The sequence below is a fragment of the Leuresthes tenuis genome, unplaced genomic scaffold, assembly GCF_036924035.1.
Source record: "Leuresthes tenuis unplaced genomic scaffold, fLeuTen1.0.hap1 SCAF_17, whole genome shotgun sequence".
Lineage (NCBI taxonomy): Eukaryota > Metazoa > Chordata > Actinopteri > Atheriniformes > Atherinopsidae > Leuresthes > Leuresthes tenuis.
In genome coordinates this window covers 20,695,088-20,713,540 of record NW_027325371.1, presented here as the reverse complement: position 1 = coordinate 20,713,540, position 18,453 = coordinate 20,695,088, and the positions used below count along the sequence as shown (strand labels likewise).

At 39.5% G+C, this 18,453-nt stretch overlaps 1 protein-coding gene across 4 annotated transcripts in view; it reads right to left on the bottom strand.

Annotated features, from left to right (window-relative positions):
* Positions 1 to 18,453, bottom strand: part of plppr2a (phospholipid phosphatase related 2a) — a 57,877-nt gene that overhangs the window by 26,050 nt on the left and 13,374 nt on the right. For 3 of the 4 annotated variants that reach the window (XM_072368350.1, XM_072368347.1, XM_072368348.1), the window contains exon 3: positions 2,804 to 2,992. In XM_072368350.1, the coding sequence (XP_072224451.1) occupies positions 2,804 to 2,992 (189 nt within the window). Of the gene's footprint in view, positions 1 to 2,803; positions 3,333 to 18,453 lie in introns of those variants that run through there. The other variant, XM_072368349.1, reaches the window with a different exon arrangement.

Below are 18,453 nucleotides of genomic sequence, written 5' to 3'. Positions count from 1 at the left end.
AAAAATCTAATCTACAGTTAGTCATTACATTAGCAATATTAGGATGTTGTTTTAGTGTCTTGCTTTGTCTTGATGCTAAAATTGTCCAAATACAAAGGTGCACAATATAATCATGTTGCTTAGCAGCAAATATGCTTGAATACGTCTCAACCTCCTCGCTAAACCCATATAAAAGGTCACAGACCTTGTTATGTGCAGAGAAACAGGGAACAGTTTTGCAGTGAACAAAAGAGTGAGCCATCTGCAAACGGCAAGGCATTTGCACCAGACTGGCACTCTCACAGGGAGTGAAGACTGTGATTTACTTACACACACACCGTGTCCTCTGTCAACACAGGTTAGGGAAGACTAACTACTGTATGTAAAGAGCTCTGACCTAGTTCAACATCCAGAGTCATTTAGCCACTGTTTGGGCAGATTTAAAGGTCTGCTCGTCTTGGGTTAGTGGGTGTAGTTTAGTGCTGTCAAGTTGAACTGGAGGGCAATGTTCAAGAGTAATAAACTGACGGTGCACAGATCTGTGGCTAATATATTGAGGTATCGAGAAGGTGTGGATCCTTTATTTCACTTTATATTAAGTGGAACATTAACTGCATTAATACTCAGTACTAACATGAAGTTGAGTCAAAAATCTACCAAACACATGGTGTGTTTATAGGCAGGTTTCTGTGCAACTATACGTATAACTTAAGAAGTCCCAGAGGCACTAAACTTTCTGCTGTGCTCGCTTCATTTTTCATAGGAAATCATCTCTTAAAACAACACAGAGAAGGTAAATATCAGGATTTGCTTGCACACATCGTACATTCGTTTTTTATCCACTCGTAGAAGTTTTCAGTGATGCGCATCAGCCTATGCTTTTACCCAGAAATATGACAGCTAGATTAGTCTGGGGTTTTGGCTTGAACTGATTACATTGTTAGCTTGACCCACGTCATATTTATCTATAAATCTTTTCAATTTTGTTATTCTCTGCATCGTAAAAATACATAAATGAATATGCTGAGAAACTGAGATCTCAAATTGAAATGGACACTTCCATTTTCACTTAAACAAAGAAACTCTGTCACTTTTCTCACTTCTTTTCCTACTTTCGTGAATGTTATATAGCTCCCAAATCAAATTTTGAGATCATCATGAACATTGCTGTCACATGGACCATAAATATGAAATGCTTCACAGCCTATATGGATTTATCGTAATATTGTACAGTATGATTCTTCATCAGAAACAATTATTCTTCTTCAGAAATATATCAGATTGAAATTGTTCACTGCAAATCCATCCCGGAATTTATCGTCTTTGTGAATTACAGCAATTCGTTCGGCTCTCTTCTCTTTACTTTTATAACACTGTCGATGACACCACAATCTTCCCCATTTTAGACATGTTTTGACACGTTTTCAAGCTGGTCAAACAGTCCATTGTCATTGAGTCAGATGTCTTCGTGCCCATCAGTGGTACAGTACAGTCACATGTCTGATGACGTCACATGTGTTCTATCTATTGGTCTCTGAAGAGTGTCTTGAACTTAAGTGTCAGGTTGTATCGCCCTGTCACTTTCTACTCTGCTTCCTCTCGGTCACCCAACGGTTGTCTGTCTCTCCTCCAGCCACTCACTTACCAACTCGGTGCCTGCTTTGGCTCTGGGCCTGTTTAACTCCAAGTTCCACTCCCAAGGTCACATAGGGACTTTGAAAACAGTTTTTTTTCTCTTTACAGGCACGCATATGTGGAATCCATGCTGAAAAGTTCTCACTGGCTTTTTCCAGTCACGAAAATGAAAACGATCAATATGAGCAGAAAAGTGAGCCTGGGTATTAAGGCACTGTCAAACTTTATCACCTAACATAGATACCCTATGAGTCCATTACATTGCAGCTTATGAATATTATTTAGTCTCCTCTGGGTGTAAACTAATAGTGATGCTTCATTAAAAAACTGCACACAGGTAACACATCGCAGCCTCTCTCAGTGCTGCACACAAACCTCACCTGTGTTTGTTCTGTAAGGTATTCTTGTCTTTGCAGTAAGAGCAGGCTGTGGGTTTTGTCTGAGCATGTAATAGGTTTTTTTGTTTGTTTTTTGTCTGCTTTGCATTGAATGTGTCGGCTGCTTCTGTTTGTGGTGTTCTGTGTTGTTTGTAGCACGCCGTAGGATGTAAACAGGTCAGGCTTGTGCCTGTGCTCAGAGCCAAGTGATCTGCATTTCAGGCTTCCATCTCACTGGAGGCTCAATAACTAACTCCCAACACACACATATGCGCATATATAAAATGGACATCAATAAAAAAAATGCACGTGCATTTCTTTAAAGTGGTTTCCTTTGTTTCTTCTTCTCATCTGTCATCTAAGGTTTTTCCCTCCAGGCAGGATCTGTTCTGTGTCACTATCATTCAGTCTCAACTCCAACTTACGCATTCTTTCTCCATTGTTCGTTCCTCTTAGTTGTTTTCGAGTGACCTGATCTGCCTATTCCATGTACATCTCTGTGTGGTCTGGATTGACTCTTTCCTCAGTTTCTTCCCTCTCCACACACTTGCACACATACACATGCTTGCCTGTGAAGGATACATGCAGCTTGCCAATCTGCTCACTATGTCAATGGTGCAACACACACACACACACACACACACACACATAAGAAATTATTTATTGCATGACTGTGAAGAGGTTTACCACTTTAACTTTGACAACTTCTTATTATCTTTTAAATAACTTTCCCTTTTTAGCATACAGAAGATTGATGATGTGCATCTCTCAACCTTTCTGTCCACATTTATAAGTTAATAAGTATGTCTTACCGTGATGGTAGGGATGGCTGTGACAAGCGAGTAGATCAGAACTGGGGGGATCTTGCTGGTGTCATCCGGACCGGGGTAGGGCTTAGAGAAGGTCTTGTCGTAGCAGAAGAAGCCCTGGATGTGCACGGGGAAGGTGTCCGTGTACTCAAAGTAGTAAGCCAGCAGCACCGTCCCAGCCATGATCACCAGCTGGAAATAGAACATTATCCCACCGTTAGGAAGCGAGAGGACGAGAGGTGAAGCAGAGGAGGTAGAGGCGGAGGAGGATCAGGAGAGGAAGAGGGGAGAGTCAAGTCCCTGTTCCTCTCAGTGACGGGGAGATGCATAAGGAAATACGGACCCAGAGAGAGGCAGAGCGAGAGGTTCAGTGTTTGGATCCGAGACAGAGAAAGAGAGAAAGGAGGAGGAGGAGGAGGCTTTTTCCCTCAAGGGAGAAAGAAATGACGAAAAGCTGAATAAAACCGGGCTTTGCAGCAGCAAAAGCAGAAGAAACAGAGAACTGCAAAGAGAGTAAGCAATGAAATAAGAGAGCAATGGAGGGAGATGGGCAGTACAGATGGGAGGAAGAGGAGGGGTGAAGAGCCTTTATGCCGCTGGCATGCATGAAATCTACTACAGTTGAGCTGTGGGTGTAATTGTAGATAGTTTGTGTGTCTCTGTGCGCAGAATACGGTAATATGTGTGGCAAAGGCATGTGCACTGGGGAGTGAAGTGTATGTCTGCAAACACGTGGTTCCGACCATCAATCTCTGCTAAAATGTTCCCAAAATACTCCGACCAACTTCTACAAAGTGCTTCTGATCAGGCAAACACGTCAGGAAATTAGTTCTTTACTTTTACAGTGTTTAAATCACATTATATTTTACAAATTATAAGAAAAAAATACAGATCTTTACATATTCTAATATCACCAGCTGATTCAGTCCTGAACTGAGAAATTAGGTGCAGATTGTAAACAAGAAAAGTTTTGCATTTGGTTATTTGAAATGGATTTTGTGTTTTCGTTTGCTGTCCTTTTAACTGGCCGTTTGCTTGACTGAAAACAGAGGCAGAAAGACTCAGGTTAATATTGTCTGTACTTTCAGGTTAATATTGTGAAAAGTCTCCATTAAGCAAAGCCATTTTGTTGCCAAAACCTAACTTAGTTTTAGTGCCTAAATCTAACCAAATTGCAACAGAAAATGAAAAAAAAGAGTCAAACAAAGAGTTTTTTTGTCTTTTTGTCAAGACATGTCATGAGCAAAAGCAGCAATCAACCCCATGGCGAGAGATTTCTGTTTAGTGGCTGCTATTTACTTGGGGACAGCTACATTTAACAAGCGCAAGAAACAGATGACGTGAGAAAAAAAGGATGGCATATACAAATTTTGTTTACACCACAGCTAAATGAGAGAAAACTACATCTGTTTTATTCTGAGGTCTTAGTTCTGTACTTTTAAACAAAACAAAAACTGCTAAATGGAAAAGTTAACAGAACCACTAACTCATCTCTGTTACAAGTAAAGGAACCTGTGGAGGTTAAAAAATAAAAAGGTTGGATTACAAATGAAAAAAAATGTGGCATTATCTCACACAAAGACAGCATCAAAGCCACAGGCAGAGGCTGGCAACTTGTGCTTAATCTGTTACAAATAATCAAAAAGCCTGAACAATATACAGTCCGATGTGGAGATGATCAGTAGGAAGACAGAGGGATCACCGTATGTTCGCATTTTTTGCTTTAAGAAGCCTCTACTAGGGGCTAATCTTATTAGCAAGATTTTTCACAGCCATTACGCTCAACCGTTATGCGTGGCTGCCCTACATATGAATTAGAGCATATCAGAAACATTTCACAACACAAAACCAAATCACTATAAAACTGATCAAGCTCTGTGGAGCTACCCTTTTTTGGTTTACATTATCGCTCCCTTTTTTCCATTTGCTCTTCATATCAAGGCTAAATTGCTCTAAAAACATGGTCTGAAGAATGCGTGAGGCGTGCACATTCTCACAACTCACAACTCAATATCTTTTATTAATACTTTGTGTGCAGAAAAAAGTGTACGCTGGATTTCTGTGTTTATGCATCTGGCCCCTGCTCTTTAGCTGCTACCTCTGTTTGCTGTGGACATGATGACATATGTAATATCTAAAAATTATTATTATGTATACATGTCATTATTGCAACTTTAATGCCAAGGTCTAATTAAACATTTGCAAACCAATTCTACCTCGTGGAAAATGTAAGACTCACGTCGTCATAATGAAATAAGGAGCCCTCTGACAGCTGATGTGAGTGCAACCATCCCTGTACTACCAACACTCACACATATTCAGACACAGCAGTCACTAAAATATATAAAAATAATAAAACTATACATGTGTGATACCAAAAATAATTAGCAACGCACGCTTTTTTTCCCCGTCTTTTTTCCTATTTGTATCAAACCGTCCTTCGTCTGCGCCTCCCTTCAGAAAGATGTGCTTTGGAATCTGTGGTTGTCATGGTGAAGAGATGACTGAGGATTTTGGTTTACAATACTCGGTATTTTTAGCATTTCATCAAAAATATGTTCATACACACCAGTCTTGATATTTCTGGACCCTTTCTGGTCAGAACTTATAATAGAAAGGAGTCCTTTTGAGTCTTTTAATTTGTGAATTTTTGTGTATGTGTGTGTTGGAGGTGGTGGGTTGTGCACGCATTATGAAAGCTCTCTGGTGGTCTGCTTTGGGTGAGAAGAGGACTTTTCTTTGTGTGACTCATAAAGCCTTTCCTTGTTTTCCAGTTTGATAGAGCGGTGCTCATCTCCTGCATTTACCCAGCATATTGTGACAGGCTCTGACTCACTCTTAACTGATGAAACATTAATAATTAATGTGTATAGTTCAGCACTGATCTGACAAGGACAAGACTTCAGGGATGTGTCTCCTGCACAGCTCTTGCAGGCTCACATTTGTTGAGCTTTGACCTGAAAATCTGCATGAAAATCTGTTGGTTTGGCATGAAGTTCTGTGGAAGTGAAGCTTTTTCAGTGTTTTAGTTTTTTTCTCTTCACTTCTGTTAAAAGCATCATTAACTACAATGGAATCAAGCATGACTATGCTCTGAAATGATGTGGATGTTGCATCTTCAGGATTGGAAAATAGTGACTTACTTCAATCAGACCCAATTTAAGCTTATTTTTCCAAACCCACTGATGCTCATTGTCCATATCTGCCAGTTGTTTGCTGTGTTGTTAACCATGACACGGGTGACAGTGGCTTATTCACACCCCGCCCTCCCCTTAGCGTGCCGTCACACTCTTCTTCTCTCTCTGCTGTGCTTTTCTCTTTCTAATTTGTCTGTTTTGATTCATCATTAAAAAAAATCCCCCACTGACCAAGCACACACTCTGACCGATTTTACAACGGAGATGGAAGGGCAGATCAATAGCAAAAAAAAAAAGATATGAAAAACTAAAAGCCGTGGCTTGTCAAGATGAAAGGTCACAATAAGATAGTTTAAGTTTGGGGCTGTCACAAAGAGACACAGTGTGTAAAACTGAAGACATTGAAGACTCAGTAGTAACTTCTTATCTTCTCAAGCCTCTTGGGATGTCATCACCACTCCCTTGAAAATATACTTCATTCCTGTCAGGTTATCAAGACGTCAGAGTGCTGCATCTCATTCTGTGCTGACATAAACCTGACTCGATTATTTCAGATATCAGGCTGTTTTAAACAAGTTTTGGTTCCTGAACAAGTCATTCAGGAAATGCATTTTCCAGTGACTCCTGTGAGGCAGTGTGAAAAGTGCTCATCAGTGATAAGCTGGGAGCTTGTCTGCTCTTCGTGTCTGATTTATTATGAATGAAAAGATAGTGGATGATAATTAAATCTACACATTTAAACCTGAGTTACCTTTAATTAGAGGATTTAATTAAAGACACATTCTGGATCACTGTTTTGAAATTAAAATGGTTACACCTTTAATGCTCAACATTTACACATAAACATTCCATATTTTAGTAACGACCAGTCTACTAACTCAGTTAATTGTGTCCTCATAAGCTATACCTTCACAGAAGTATCCATCACAGCAAAAGCGTAGCAACATGTTAGCATTTTGATGCTACTGTGGGCAGTATCAGAAAAATCTGAGGTACGGGCTGCTCTTTGTTGCAGTGGTGGTGTTGTTGGTTATTCAGCTTTGCTCTACTGTGGAAAACGAAATAAGTCAAAGTGGACAAAAATCTGCTTTGTGATGGAGTGAAACTCCACATGTTCAGATAACGGCCCTTACTGTCGAATTACCCAAATATAGAGATGCTGATGGGCTGCAGCACCCCTTACAGGAAGTTATCTGTAACTACAGGACAAAAAAAAACCCATAAATCTGGAAATAGAGTTTTAAGCACAAGTGGTCTACAAAACATGTTTGGTTATTAAATGGTTGAAATGCACCCTTTGACAATTCTTAAAATAAATCTTGCTTTAATTTTTAAATGTTTCAGTTTTCTTTATACCCGGTTGGGTACATAAACACAGTAGATGTAGCATAGTTGGCACAACCAATCACGGATATTAGCAGCCGGTAATGGTCAAGTTTATGAACTTCACACCTTTGGGCCCGTGCAGCCTGCTTGAGGCAGGTAAATGATTTTTTAATCAGTCTGTGTTCACTGCTGCTGTAAAGATTTATTTAAGGGTTGGTTACAATATAAACCAAGAATATAGTTGATTTAAATTACAGATATGCGTGCTCATCATGGCTGCCTCGGGTAAAAAATGGATGATTTGCGTTCGCAAACTGCATTATGTAGACAACCCATAAAGAGCCAAATGTAGGGCAAAAAATGTAATAGGGTCAGCAGTGGTAAAAATGGCGGGGATTTTGAAGACAAACTTGTAGATAAAGTCTGTAATTACCCGTATCTTTATGATAGTGTGTTATGGGATTTCCTCTTTCTGAGCACAAACATATTTAAATCTCGTCCCAAGACAGAAAATAAGCATGACACTCTGGAATTCTGTTCATTCTGTTTTTTCTCTCATGTCTGCGAGTATTGGCCATATTTGCTGCCTGGAAGCAGAAACGACTAATTGTCGAGTATGTTTTCTTTTAACTTTTGTAATTTTGACCACATCAAAAAATATGGATGGAACCCAGCTATTGAGACAAACAATAAGAAATTTAAATATAGTTGAACTGAACATCATAGTTACTTAAGTGAATTTTGGAGTTGATAAAATGAAGTTGAACTGACGTTAATGACCCCAGGACACTAAGTTTAATAAAAAATTCAGGGTTTTCATGTGGGAATTATTAAGGATTTGTTCAATCTTTCACTGACGTTTTTTTCTCACACAGCAACACATCTCTTAAAACCTCACATCATACAAGCTAAGTCATGAAGATTTACCTCAAGTTACACATTGTGTTTTTATGAAAGGGCACAGTATCAGCAGGCACTCACCCTTTGTGCACTGTCACATTCCCAAAGGTGTAACAGGATGAGCTGTTGCCCTTTTCTTTGATGAATATCCTGTTCTAACTGATATCTGTGAGTATGACAATAGAAATGTCACAGCGTGTTTCTCTTTCAGCTGCTCCATGGTGCCTTGAAAGAGAAAAAGATCACTCAGAGACTCAGACACACGCTTTTTCTGTACCATCCACAGGGATTTTCCCTCCCATAATGCTGCCTTTGGTTTCACTCATTTCAATTATTTTGTCCTTACCATCTCCCACACAGACAACTTTCCTGAATATTTTATGACTGTACTCCTGAACTTCAACATCTGCTGCTGGACTGACAGATTGGCAGACTGCCAAGAGGAAGCAAGGTTGACATCAATACGCCTGAGATTGCAGCGCAGATAGATGGAAAGCATCTTGGGAATGAGTCCAAGGAACAGCAACAGCCAACGGCACAGTAAGGACCCACTGTGATCTCAGTAGTAGAATAGATTAGGAATAGAAACCTGTACGTATTTTGATGACCTTCATTATATGAACTATACAAATGCTTTACCAATACATTTAGAGAAGATATGAGTGTATGCTGTTTGGCATGCATGCAGATGACATTATGAGGATAGCAGCAGACCTTTTTATTTTACTTTATCACTAGCATTGCCATCACAGACTTCAGGGAAAAGAAAACAATGCAGCGCTCCAGTCTTTATTAGCAGATTCATCTTGAGTCCCCACAATGCTGCATCTTTTAATTATTAAAAAGAAGCAGAGCAAATGCAGTGTGACATGGTACCAAGCAGCTTTTCTTTCTAGCACACGAATATATAAAGAAAAGCGATTCCTGATGGCACCATATTCACGTTGCTCACTGAGCACACAGGGAAAGTTCCACAAGAGTTCATTTCTGGCCAAGCCAGTAAAGAGAATGTTAAAAACTTTGCTGACTGTTTCAACAGACTGGAGCAGCATGAAATCATTAACTGATACAGCTTCTCTGATCAAATAGAGACCAGACAAAAGAGTTTTTTAGGTGACATGCATTATTTTCAAACATATTCCCTTTATCTTGACTGTGTGAGGCAAAAAGTAGTTTTTCTATGTATTTTGTATGAAACTTTGCTGTGATATTTTAACAGTCTCTTTTAACGGTTCATGAAAACGTTTAAAACATCATTTTTTTAAGCTAATGCCTTCAAGAAACCCTGTAAAAAAAAAAGAAAACAGCCAATGGAGCACCTGATATCCTACTAATGTTACTGCCTTCTTATGGTTACGCTCATTTTACCGAACAGCATTCCCTCCAAACTGGTTCGCTAGTTCTTAATGGAGAGCAGTTTGATGCCTGAGCTTGAAAACAAAGAAGGCTGCTCATAATCTGAAAAGGTAGACTCTTGTCACGAACATGACTGCCATCCAAAAGACAAAAATCGATCTCTCGTACAGCCCAGTATTTTCTGAAAATGTTGGTCTTCTTCTGTCTTTCATAACTAATTCTGGGACATCACATTGACACTTATTCACCCTTTGCCAACTCATCACTTTCAATGCCTGTGCCGCAACTTTCAAGGGGTTTAAGTGAGGTGTCAGTAGACCAAGAGCTAATGGAAGCTGCAGCAAAAGTCTCTTGGTGAACATCGAAAATGGTTTGGTCATTTTAAAATGTTTGGTTGGTAAGCAGTAGCAGTAGCAATGCTTTCATTGACATATTTCTCTTCAGTCATATGGCAAAACAGGTGTGGCATGGTGACCAGAAGAGTAGCCCATTTAATAAATAAAGAGGATTTACTGAAAAAAAATCAAGTTAAAAACAAAGTCTTGATTTTGACTAAATTTTCATGTGCAATCATGTCCCTTAGCGAAAGGTCATAAGTTTAGATTTCTTTTCAGGCTGCACAAGAAAATGGATATGTGACGCGAGAGATGTGACACTCTATACTGTTGTCTCTCTCTCAGTGCATGAGATTAGAGACCCTTGTTTGTACGAGGTTGATTTCCAATAAGTGTACAATGCCACCTGCCGGTATCGATAAAGGAACTGATAAGCTTAGAGGCATACAATTTTGATGCTTTGATCACTTATCAGTTCCCCTTCTCATTAGATACTGCACATATATTTAACTACAGTCACCAGTAAACTGATCCAGGCTCCACTGCACTGTTGCTGACGCTTGGTGGTAAGACGTATTGCATCACTTCCTGTTACCTTGATTGTGTTCTGTGTTCTCTTGCTCCTCCTGGACTATTAAAAATCAATAAATTTGTCCTTATAAGATTACAATGAATTGAACTCTAATTAGCATGAATTGGACTGTATTATTGAAGTGCCTTGAGATGACATTTGTTGTAATTAGGCGCTATATGTACAAAAAACTGAATCTAATTGAATTGAATTGTATTTACCATGTAACTCCTGGCTGGGGCCTTTCTGTGTGGAGTTTGCATGTTCTCCCCGTGTATGCGTGGGTTCTCTCCGGGTACTCCGGCTTCCTCCCACCATCAAAAAACATGCATGTTAGGTTAATTGTTGTCTCTAAAATTGTCCTTAGGAGTGAGTGTGAGCGTGTGTGGTTGTTTGTCTTGTTTGTCTCTGTCTCCAGGGTGTACCCCGCCTCTCAGCCAATGACCGCTGGGATAGGCTCCAGCCCCCCCACACCCTCAATGAATATCTCAACCTATTTCCAAAAGGTCTCAGCTCTTCATTTCACATGAAGATCTTTTTCTCTTTATCTAAAAATGACGAAATTCTATTTTGACTGTCAAAGAAACTGTTGGAGCATCAATATAATTAACACAAAAGAGGGTTGAAAAAAGTGTGTACCTACCTTAACATTGATCAGTAGTTTTTCATCATCCTTCACTACTATTATTTTTTACTGGAAGCACACTGCCCTCTTCCTGCTTGTTGCTGTAAATCTATAAAAGAAGTTTGATAACAAAATCCACCCCAGTGGCACAGTATGGAGAACAGAAGCTACGAGCCCTCTTCTGTTCTGATCAAATTTTTTTTGCACTTGACGTAGTTAAGACTTATTCCCTCTAAACTGCTACATTTAGCACATTTTTAAGGTAGAGCTCCAGAGTATAAGTAACAGCCACAGAGCTCTGACAAGGCTCACCATGTCGGCCTGTTTTTCTATGTTCTCCTTCTCTCTGTCATTTGACTCTGGTGGTTTTCCACGATGCATTTCCCTCGATGCAGTTAAAGCCATGTTGCCTCAAAGAGCAGTTTTGTGTTTTACGGATGGGGGATTTAGAGCAGAAGGACAGAGAAGCACAGGGGTCCACCGTCAGACACATGCTGTCCATTAAGAGGCCTGCTTTAAACACACGCTACACTGCACCTGGCCGGCACATCAGAAGTCCTGCATGAGGACGAAGCCCAGAGGACGCATTGGAAAAACAATGAAGGAGGAAGATGGGAGGACTTAAAATGGAGAGGAATGAGAATGAAAGAAGTAAAAAAAGTGAAAGACAATGAGAGAATAAAGGCAGTTAAAAGAGAAGAAAACAAGGGAGAGATACCAGAAAAACTGAAGTGTGCAACTATTAAGCAGAGAGAGCGTTCGGGCTAACCTTTTACCTTCTTTTTATCCCTTTAGGTTTAGCGGCTAATTCTTATCAGGTTTGTTTCTTTCCATCTTATGACCCCAAATCCCCAGAGCTGTCAACATCCAGAGCAATCACCTTCCAGAAAATTTTAAAAAGTAAAGTTTTCTGAAATTTAATAAAAACAGAACTATAATTTATTTTAATTCATTAGAAGCTTTTTTTTTTTTAAATGTTGTTGACATCAAAGTGTAGGTTGGTTTATATTTGCTCAATGCAACAAAGATGGACGGTTGTGTCTGTTAAAGTTCAAATTAATAAGCAAACGACATATTAAAGTCTTTTCTTAGTCTAGAAAATGTATCCAATGTTTTTGGAAATGTGGTTTGTACATGTGTTAGCTCCATGTGTCTGAATTTGTGTCAGAACTAATAAAACGCATTCTGCTGCCAGCACCACAGCATGAATGTAGCTTCCAACAACAAAGATCCTCAGTGTTGAAGCAGAGACGCTGCACGGAATGACAAAAGATACCAAACAAAAACAACAAGTGGGTTATCTGGTTTCCTCTTCTACATATATAAACATGTTTGACACTGGAAGACGACCCCGTTTTGTTTTAAATGGGTTGGAGTCTGCTTTTCAAACTATGTTTAAAGCCAAAACCTCCTACCAACCAACACTTTGCCAGCATCAGTGCAACCACCAACACCACCCACACATCATACTTCCACTTCTTTGCTTTTCCTCACAAGGTTACATTTATAGAAAAATAAATAATAAAAAAGAATCATTTATGTCTTCCTACAATTGATTGTTTTGAGTCAACTGGAAACTAAAAGGTAGTCATTTGATGGTTCTAGTACTGGAAAAATGAACAGAACAAGAACTGATGAATGGGAAAAAGTACCATAAGCAAAGGATCCTGCAGAGGTATAAAACAAAAGGTTCCTCTGAGAGCTGAAGAAAAACAGCCTTCAGAGGCCTAAAGCAGCGCACGAGCCACTCTTTCTTCATAAATACCAGCCTGTCTGTAGGGAAAGATGCACATATTATTGTCATGCATGCACATCATCTATGCATCTTGTCCCTGGCGTGGTTGGCTTGGAGAATAATTTCCAAAGGGAAGATATATACCTGAACAGCAGCAATCCTTGTTCTGCATGAGAAACAAAGACAAATATCTGACATAAAACATTGTTATTAAGATGACATCATCCAGGTTTTTCCAATACTAAGACATTTGTGATATTATTAACAACAGTTTTGAGTAAAAGTTCATGCAGTAACAATATGTCAACAATATGTTTACAGTTTGTGTCTCCATCCTCTAGTGGGCAAAAAAGACCTTTTTGCAAAGCAGTGTTTCTGCTTGTGCAGCTGTTAGACAGCTGTGAAATCACTTCCCTCCTCACAGTTGACTTCTATCGATCTGTCGAGGCTATCCTCTCCTCATCGATTCTGTCTGATGTGGTCTGGACAGCATGGTTCCACAGATGTCTCAGAGGCTACATCTGAAGTCGATTAATGCTTTTACTAACTTTTCACAACCCATCTTTACAACTCTTTATAACATGAACCATTACTCGTTTGCTCAACAGGTGATAACCGGACACACCAGACTGTAGCTGTGTGTCTGGCTCCTGCAGCCAAACTACACAAATAACAAGGCCGCGAAAAAGTAGTGAAGACACAAGGACATGCTCCTTAGCTCCACTCACTTTAAAAAAAAAAGATCTGTTAATGTTACATATTTCTTGTTTTGGGATGTTTTCATTCATGTCTTATTTAGCTGCTTTCTTGTAACTATCTGAGCTCCGTCTCCTCATTCATTGTGCAGCTCATTGTGCAGTAATAACCATTCCTGAGTACAACTTCAAATGAACAGATTTTATGGGCTGTTGTGGATATTAAATCTGAGATGATTGAGACAGAAATTTTTTAAACCATGTGCTAGAAATTCTTGACCACTTGTAAGCCTCACTCTAAAGGTTCAGGGTAGTCTCAAAAGTACTGTCTCCCTAATTTGGCACTCTGGGGCTGACATTTCTACTCTGGAACCCATTTTAACCTCGGTCAAAATGGAAGGGCCTGAGGAAAGAACCCCCTAAAATACCCTAGCTTCTGGAAAAGGTTCATGCTGTGGAAATCAAGCTTTAGAGAGACTCTAAAAAATTTGAGTACGTAAGTGGAAAATGTGGAACTGTTGGAGTCCCAGCAGGGGAAGGAAAAGACAGGAGATGAAAGGTGAGGTGAGCAGGCTGAGATTAAACAAGTGAATGAAAGGGACGGAAGAAGAGGTGAGGTGGTGATAGGGAGGGTTGCTCGGAGGTGCAAGTATACAGTTTATAGGCAGCTGGGGTGAAAACAGCTGTGAGATTAATGAGAGCGTGGTAGCTTCTGGACTGTATCTATGTGAAGACAAAAGGTCTGAAGAGAAAAAAAAGAGTAAAATGGGACCAAAAGAGATAAGAGGAGTGGAGCACTGCTTTACTCATCCTACAGCTCAGTCCTCTGTTCCACTTTAAAAAACACCTTTTTTGGTGCTCTTGCCTGTCATCATGTGAAGTGCTTTTGAACAGATAATACAATATTGGGGATCCAGCTTTTGTTCATGCTTTCAGTGAGGTCAGAAACAAACCTACGCCGTGCACATGTGCCCGTGGGGAAAGCCTGTGCACAGTACAGAGATTACAGAAGCTATTACTGGCCCACTATCTGCTCCCGACGTGTCTGCCAAGTCATACAGTGTGCAATCTGTGTATTTTTCACTCTTCATGAATAAGTAATATCAGAGAGGCACACAGCCGCAGTTAAAACGGAAGGCTTCACTTTACTTCCTTTGTCGATGATAAAATCTGAATGGATGACTGCTGCCAAAGCATTTCAAGCTGAGAGGATGAGCAAAACAATATGGCAGATTTTGGTTTCTTTCTCCTCTGTTTCAACTAATGTCATGAAAGTAGTGAATTACGCAATGAGGGCTGTACAAACAAGGTTTTTATCTGCACAGCTGCGACCTCTGTGCCGTTATAGCTGTTGTCCAAAAACACATTCCCATGAACACATGCGGCGGAGTTTTGTCCAAGTCCAGACGCAACACCTGAGGGAAATATCCAGCTCGTTACCTGCTTAATGTCTCACACTGTTCCCCAGCGGGTTGCAAACTGTAAAAAACAGCGCCAAAAACATCCCACTGAACTAGAAAGCCTCGTGTAGCGTTTAGGAGCATTGCAGAAGTTGCCAGGAAGTCAACGTATAATGGACAATAATACCATTTATATAAAATAATAGGAAATGCCTAAGTTCATAGATTCAATGTCAAAAATTGCCATTTAGTTTTGGAGCTTCAGAGGAATTGTTGTTAAGGACAGAAGTAACAGCCCGGTCTCATGGAAAAAGGAAAACTATCCGTATTCTTGCTGACAAAGACAAAATCTGTAGTTTTTTTTCTTGCCATCCAACATGTCTTTCAAAGTAATGTATTTCAGTGGGACTTGTGGTTTGTGTGCCCAGTCTGTTTTGTGTGTACAAATAGATACAGGTCATTATAAAGGCCAAATATGGCCAAAGTACAACCAGAGGGACAGAATGTGTCCTCTGGAATACCTCAATCTGGCCTTTGATGTCCTAAAAAAAAACAAACCTAAATAAATAAAGTGAAAACAGATTCTATAAAGCCATTACTTTGTTGTTTCTGTTTTCACGATTCAAGCAGTGAGTGCTATCAACATTAAGCTCAAACTGAAAAACTTACTTTATTTGACATTAAATTATCTAAGAATAGGCAGCCAAGCATGTTGTCTCACAAGTTTGTCTTTGATAGCGAATTTTTGGAAGATTACAGTGTACAATAGAGGTGGGAAACATACGTTTCCTTTGTCAACATGACATTCCTATTCTAAGGGATGGAAAGGGCAACAATTCATTCAGAAAAGCCATCAAATACTAAGTGAAACATGCTTTTAGATTGAATGATCATGTATTTTCTCATAGATCTCTGTTACTTTTCCACACCGTTACTTTAAGACGAGAGACACAAATGACATGATTTGATTTAATAGGAGGAAATATATTTAAGAAAGAAAATAATACAGGGCCCTACTTAGTTTTTAGTTGTGTGAAGGTTTAATAGCCTGAGAGACTTTTTCTTTATCACAGCATCGGCTTAAAGTTGCCTCACACGATCACAGAGAAATAATTCTCATTAGGTTCAACCGATGGGAACCAAAGAACAATCTGCTCTTGTTATCTGCTTGCTTAGTCAGACATCATGTGTTAGGTGCTCCATGTTTTGTGGTTTCAGTGTTTCTCTCAGTGTTTGTGTGATTAAGTGAGCATCCACATGTTGGCATGCAGTATGTGTGAGGGTTACATTGTGTGTGAAGAGGCTGTTGTTTGCTCTTTTAACAGGTGTGAAGCTAGCAGATTGTTACCCACTGAGCAGTCTATCTATCTATCTGTCTGTCTGTCTGTCTGTCTGTCTGTCTGTCTGTCTGTCTGTCTGTCTATCTAACTATCTATCTATCTATCTATCTATCTATCTATCTATCTATCTATCTATCTATCTATCTATCTATCTATCTATCTATCTATCTATCTATATACCTACACACTTTACCAGGGAGTTTCAGCTGTGATACAACAGTGCCCCCCAGTGGAGAATTACAACAATATTTCTCCATGTCCAATATTAGGATATTTGGCTCTTGGTGCCATGAAAATAAATCACATATGTTGTGTTAACTTCATGTTAACTTTTTTGAAATTATACTGAAGTACTTTGGGAGACTAAACCAAAGTAAAAGCATGTCCACTGCCAAAGAAAAGCAATAATATTAGAATACGTGTACAGGGTCCATCCAAAAGACGAGTGCTCAATGGTGCATCTGCTAATTTAGGGAAAACTGTGGTAGATTAGAATAATGGTTACTCATAGGTGATTTCATTCAGAGATGACAAAGGAAATGTTTGCACCCACACAAATGCAAGAAAAGTTCAAGCTAATCTGTGACATGGGAAATTTATGAATGTATATAAATCAATATAAAGCATTTAATTGAAGCAGCATATCAGTTTACTCTTACTTCTTGATCACATGTTCACATAGACAACCCGCTCTGTCTTGAGTTTAATTGTTCATAGTTGCATGTTATCTAAGGATTTCACTAGGGGGCACAACAGAGAACTCAGAGTGTAGTTTTGCAGGATGTAAACAATAAACACGTCAGTAATAGAGAAGGTTACTTTTAGGTCGATGGTAAGATCACAGCAGACGGGTATTATTGATGGTATGCAAGGCCGCTAAATTGGTGATGTCGGACGTCCGGACATGGATATGCATCCATTTTCTAAACCCGCTTAATCCAATTTAGGGTTGCAGGTCCCATTGAACCTGGAACCCTCTTGCTGTGAGGAGACGGTGCTAACCACTGTGCATTGTAGAATTTGTCTCTGAATACGCACAGCCTACACTCCAAACAGAATCAAGATACATGAGGCAGACATTAAAAACAAGCAAATATCAAATTTACAACAAGTGTCTTTCTGGCCTTAGTGTATTCAAAGGGTTTCATCGGGGATATATATTACAATTAGCCACAATAAGAGTTAAGAGCCCTGACATTGTTAATTCTGACATTTTACTTGAACGTAAAAAGCTTCAAGAGAAGCTTCTTTTCTTGTCTTTTAGCATTCAGGATTGCCAATTGATAATCAACTGTTATACAATGGATTAACTTCGGTGAACAGCCGATGGATAAGCTGAGGGTCCAGATGCATGTCTCAGGTCCTGTGTCCGGTCTTTGTTGGATTTCTTCTTTTTTCTTAAGGACATCACTTTTAAATACTGTCCATCGGCTGTAGGCAGCTTTTTAGGCCTGTCACTTCTTCTTTTGTCCTCCACTAAGTGTCCTCCACTAAAGAGCTAAACAGCTCTTTGGGAATCATCTTGTTGGTTAAAAAGAATATCTGTCACACTGTGTTATCTTTGGTATCTTTTACAGATGTAACTAAAGAAATGAGAACAAAATGAGAAATGAGACGTGTCTTTGTCACAGGCTGCTGGTAACAAAGCGTCTAAAGATTTCATTTAAAATTTGTTCTTTGCTTATGTGTAGACACATCACTGCTTCATCCCTCGGGTTGGGGTTTATCCTTAAATGACTCATAGGTCGGTGTTAAGAAGTTTAACGAACAAAGCAAACTCATTCCACTGAAATTGGTCAAGAACAAGGACTAGACTGAAAATGAATGAAAAAGCAGCCAATGTCCAAAGAAAACTTTTGAAAGTCCTTAGGAAAGCCTGAAGAACTATTGCTCAAGACCACTTTAAAAGATTACCAAAAAGTCTGGCAGCTTGGAAGGAAGAAATAGAAAAAGAATAAAGGAAACTTTTGCACTATGCTGTAAATCAAAAGAAAATCCCCAATATGTCTATGAGAGATGCAAGAATATGATTTGCTCTGCAAGTGCAACACAAATCTTCAATATCACAGATCAACAGAGAATCGTGTTGAAAAATGGGAAATGGCAGAGCAAATAGGATGGGGATGGAGCAGACCCTTGGAACAAGATGGCTGAGTGGGTTGCTCTCATAGAAAAGGTTGTGACTTGTGATTAGGACAGGGAGGATGAAAGAAGTCAGCAGGAACAAGCCCCC